We start from the raw sequence: 4612 nt of genomic DNA, 5'->3' as shown, positions 1-4612 counted from the left end.
GTTTTCATATTACAGGTTGCTTACAGGTTGTTTTGGGGTTTTTTTTTCCTTTAATGACCTTGAAAATTAGTAGACAAAACTAAGACTTGTGTTTCTATATCATTAAGTTTGTGTTGTTAGACTTTACTTTCCATTTTACAAAATGCAAAAAGTAATAACCAAACAGCCTTTTGGTTATTAAAAATACAGTACCATACAAAATACCATACATACTATTTAACATAGTTACTTTTAAATAAAGAAAAAAATCTGGGGACATAAGGTATAATTTCTACTGCTTATGTCCTAGGACATAAGCAGTAGAAATTATATTAAAGACTTATTTGAAGGCTATTACATAAGGGTATGTCCTTTTGAAAAAAAAAAAAAAAACAACTTATATAAATGCCTATATAAATGAGTGTAAAAACCACTCATATGTAAACACCTGACATCAGGCAGGGATGAAGGTAGCAGGTCTTATAATTGGTCTGATATTGGCAGTGTATTTTTTTCAGTTAAAATCAGCTGCTGACTGGGCTGTGTGTCTAGATTGTCTGAATCAAAGGACTAGGCTTACTGGAGCTCGTCCTCGTACTGAGGCTTCATCTGTGACATGTAAGCTGCAGGGTAGCACTCGTCTACCTGCATTCTCAATGGATGGTGATTTTATCATTGGCGGATCGTTCTCCCTTCATGCCTACATGCACACAGTTTACAATAACTACACCAGCATGCCTGAGGCTGTGAAATGCAAAGGGAGGTCAGTAAAAGCAGTATGTGGGTGAGCAAAGATGAAAACAAAAACAAAAAGTTTCTCTCTCTGTCTATATATATATATATATATATATATAGATATAGATATATATGTATGTGTGCATATGAATACAATGAAGATATGTGCATATCGTTATTGTATTAGCCTTTTGTCCTTTCACTTGATCAATCTTGAAATTAATCTTATTCTTTGTAGAATAATTCTAACAGTGACATAATTGTCTGCAGCATTGATACCCGTGAACTGCGCTTTTCACGTGCGATGGTCTTTGCCATAGAAGAGATCAATAACAGTACAGAACTACTACCTGGAATCAAGCTTGGATACCAGATCTATGATTCATGTGCGTTAGTACCTGTTGCAGTGCACGTGGCATTTCAGTTTTTGAATAGCCTGGACCCTACATTTTCAACTGGTAACAATTGTTCTCAGTCTGGTATGGTGATGGCTGTTGTCGGGGACTCTGGATCTTCACCTTCCATCAGTATCTCACGTCTCATCAGTCCATTTAACATTCCTCTTGTAAATAATTTGAATTTTTAGCATATTTTTTACATTTAAGATATGCATGTTCATGATTTTTGATTCTATAGCTCTTTCAGAGGTACAATATTTTATTTTATTTATGTATGTGTATATATATTTTTTGTATTTCTTAGGTGAGCTATTTTTCCACATGTGCATGTTTGTCTAACAAGCAGCAGTACCCAAATTTCTTCAGAACAATTCCCAGTGACCAGTTTCAAGCAGCTGCTCTAGCCAAGTTGATAAAACACTTTGGCTGGACTTGGATAGGTGCTGTTCGGTCAGATTCGGATTATGGAAATAATGGCATGGCTTCTTTTCTAGAAGCAGCTCAGAAAGAGGGGATCTGTGTGGAATACTCTTTATCTTTCTATCGGACAAACCCACAGAGCAGGATCCAAAAAGTAGCAGATGTTATCCGCAGGTTTCTATATCATAACATGTGAATTACTGTATGTGTGGAAATTAGCGTCCTTTTTTAAGTAAATTTTTATGTCATGTTATAATGCAGTAAAAAATGTTTTTAATGCATTATGTTGTATCTCAAGGTCTAAAGCTTTAGTTGTTGTGGCATTTGCATCTTTTGGAGACATGAAGATCCTGTTGGAGGAGCTTTCACGTGAGCCTTTCCCACCTCGCCAGTGGATAGGCAGTGAGTCATGGGTAACCAACACAGAATTAACGAGGTACAGTTTCTGTGCTGGGGCCATTGGATTTGGTATTCCGAAGTCTGCAATCCCAGGTCTCAGAGACTTCCTGCTGAATCTCTCTTTCTCTGAAATCACTGCTTCATCGGTGCTCACTGAGTTTTGGGAGGATGCATTCAACTGTAGACTGAAAAAAAGTAAGAAAGTTTTCTTGCTTACAGAAAACCCTTTGGTGTTACAAAGGCTAATGCTGCTTCATAAACCAAGACATCCTCATACTCTAACAATTCTGATGATGAATATGAGATTAACAAAGGTTGAATGTCTTTGTTTACTTACTTCGAAGGTTTAATTTGAGTGGCTTTGTTTGGATGGTATAGATTTTATGTATTTAAATCTATTACATTTAGAATTTTTCAGATTTGTCAAACAAAATGTAGGAAATCTAGATCAAACTTCAATGGTGAAAACATATGTTTATGTTTGTTCGTTTTTCTGTAGGTACTGCTACTGTAGACGAGAAAGTGTGCGATGGAACTGAAGACATACAAAACCTCAAAAGCCAATATACTGACACATCTCAGCTCAGAATTACTAACATGGTGTACAAGGCTGTGTATGCAATAGCACATGCCATTCATAATGCAGTGTGTCATGGAAAAAATGTCACAACTCAGTGTGACAAACTAACCAACTTAGAGCCCAAACAGGTAAGATTAAACAAAGGATGAATTGCGGTATTGTTATTAATTATTTAACTTTTAAACATTTTTCTTTCTTTCCCCTCCCTTTCTGTCTTAACTCATCCTTTCAGGTTTTAACTGAATTGCAGAAAGTAAATTTTTCCCAAAATGGTTATGATGTGTCTTTTAATGCTAATGGGGATCCTGTGGCTATTTATGACCTGGTAAACTGGCAAAAACACGAGAGTGGCATCACTGAGATAGTAACTGTAGGACTGTATGATGCGTCACTACCAGTGGGCAAGGAGTTTAGAATTAACAGAAATGTAACCTGGATGGAAAATAGCACAAACGTAAGTCTATGGACAAGAATCTAAATATTTAAATTTTGGAGCATGGAATCCTTACACTTATATAGCAAACATTTAAATCTATTATGGTTCGTTTATGTCGTTCACAGGTGCCAGTGTCAGTGTGCAGTGGCAGTTGTCCTCTAGGAACTCGGAAAGTAATGCAGAAAGGAAAACCCATCTGCTGTTATGACTGCATAGCATGTCCTGAAGGAGAGATCAGTAATATTACAGGTAAAATCTAATGTGTGTCCATGTATTTAAAATCGTTTTATACTGAAAAATACAATTTACAATGAATAAATTCCTAGCAGCCTCTCCTTTTTTTTTTCATTTAGATTCAACTGATTGTTTACCCTGCCACAAAGAGTTCTGGCCTAATGCAAAGAGAGACACTTGTATCCCTAAACCTGTAGAGTTTCTTTCATTTCAAGACATCCTTGGAATCACCCTGGCTACATTCTCAATTCTAGGTGCCTTTCTTGCCATTATAACTGCGGCTATATTCTTTTATCACAGGACATCTCCAATTGTCCGAGCCAACAATTCTGAGCTGAGCTTCCTGCTGCTCATCTCTCTCACTCTGTGTTTTTTATGTTCATTAACTTTCATTGGAGCACCATCTGAGTGGTCCTGCATGCTGCGCCACACTGCATTTGGGATCACCTTTGTACTCTGTATCTCCTGTGTACTTGGGAAAACTATAGTGGTTTTAATAGCTTTTAAAGCAACACTTCCAGGTAGTAATGTGATGAAATGGTTTGGTCCTCTACAGCAAAGAATGACTGTTATGTCTTTCACCTTTATTCAAGTTTTAATATGTACAATTTGGTTGGTAGTGAGCCCTCCAGTCCCAATAAAAAATCTAACCACATACAAGGAGATAATCATATTGGAATGTGCATTAGGCTCTGCTGTTGGCTTCTGGGTTGTGCTCGGTTATATAAGCCTGCTTGCTGCCTTTTGCTTTGTTTTAGCTGTTTTAGCCCGCAAATTACCTGATAATTTCAATGAAGCCAAGCTTATCACCTTCAGCATGCTGATATTTTGTGCAGTGTGGATCACCTTTATCCCAGCATATGTCAGCTCCCCTGGGAAATTCACTGTGGTTGTGGAAATTTTTGCCATTCTGGCCTCCAGCTTTGGACTAATGCTGTGTATATTTGCTCCCAAGTGCTTTATCATATTGTTTAAGCCTGAGAAGAACACGAAAAAATGTTTAATGAACAAAAACCAATCATAATGTATCAAAGCTTTGTTAATTATTGCTCTTCCTACAGCAGCAGCAAATTGTACGTATTCAGTGCACATAACAAAGATTTTCATTTTCTGATGTTATTTAAATAAAGGATTTCCATTATCCATTGTTTGCCAATTGTTGTTTAATGTGCAAATACTTCATTTAAGTGAATAAATAAATATAAGTTTACATTTCTTAATAAAACCAGATTGTTCTGAGGTAGTAGTTTGACACAGCTGCTGTTAATTATTCTATTTTACTACAAAGCAAGTTTAAAATTGCAGATGTCACTTTAATGTCAACTGCGTGAGCTTGGTGTTATGATTGTCTTATCCACCTATTTTTCACAATTTTAAACACACGTTCATGCAGTGTTCTCCTCGGAAATATGTGTCACTGAAATTCATGTT

General features: G+C 36.5%; 1 protein-coding gene across 1 annotated transcript; it reads left to right on the top strand.

Annotated features, from left to right (window-relative positions):
• The first annotated feature begins 1018 nt into the window (after positions 1-1018).
• Positions 1019-4205, top strand: LOC146619023 (extracellular calcium-sensing receptor-like). The gene is made up of 7 exons (XM_085370162.1): positions 1019-1279; positions 1417-1706; positions 1831-2126; positions 2431-2639; positions 2744-2965; positions 3073-3196; positions 3301-4205. The coding sequence occupies exons 1-7, from the start codon at positions 1019-1021 to the stop codon at positions 4203-4205; spliced, it is 2307 nt and encodes a 768-aa protein (XP_085226288.1).
• Positions 4206-4612: the final 407 nt, after the last annotated feature.

Source organism: Diplotaxodon limnothrissa, linkage group LG14, assembly GCF_057381915.1.
Source record: "Diplotaxodon limnothrissa isolate DT_005_m linkage group LG14, D_limnothrissa_male_GT1.1, whole genome shotgun sequence".
Classification (NCBI taxonomy): Eukaryota; Metazoa; Chordata; class Actinopteri; order Cichliformes; family Cichlidae; genus Diplotaxodon; species Diplotaxodon limnothrissa.
Note: the sequence above shows the minus strand (reverse complement) of the source record. Positions and strands in the feature narration are given on the sequence as shown.

Excerpts from the sequence above, each read along its gene's own strand:
- LOC146619023 (XM_085370162.1), top strand. The coding sequence starts at position 1,019 with ATGGTCTTTGCCATAGAAGAGATCAATAACAGTACAGAACTACTACCT. Across the intron at positions 2,127-2,430 it reads CAACTGTAGACTGAAAAAAA|GTACTGCTACTGTAGACGAG; the intron begins GTAAGAAAGTTT and ends GTTTTTCTGTAG. Across the intron at positions 3,197-3,300 it reads AGAGATCAGTAATATTACAG|ATTCAACTGATTGTTTACCC; the intron begins GTAAAATCTAAT and ends TTTTTCATTTAG.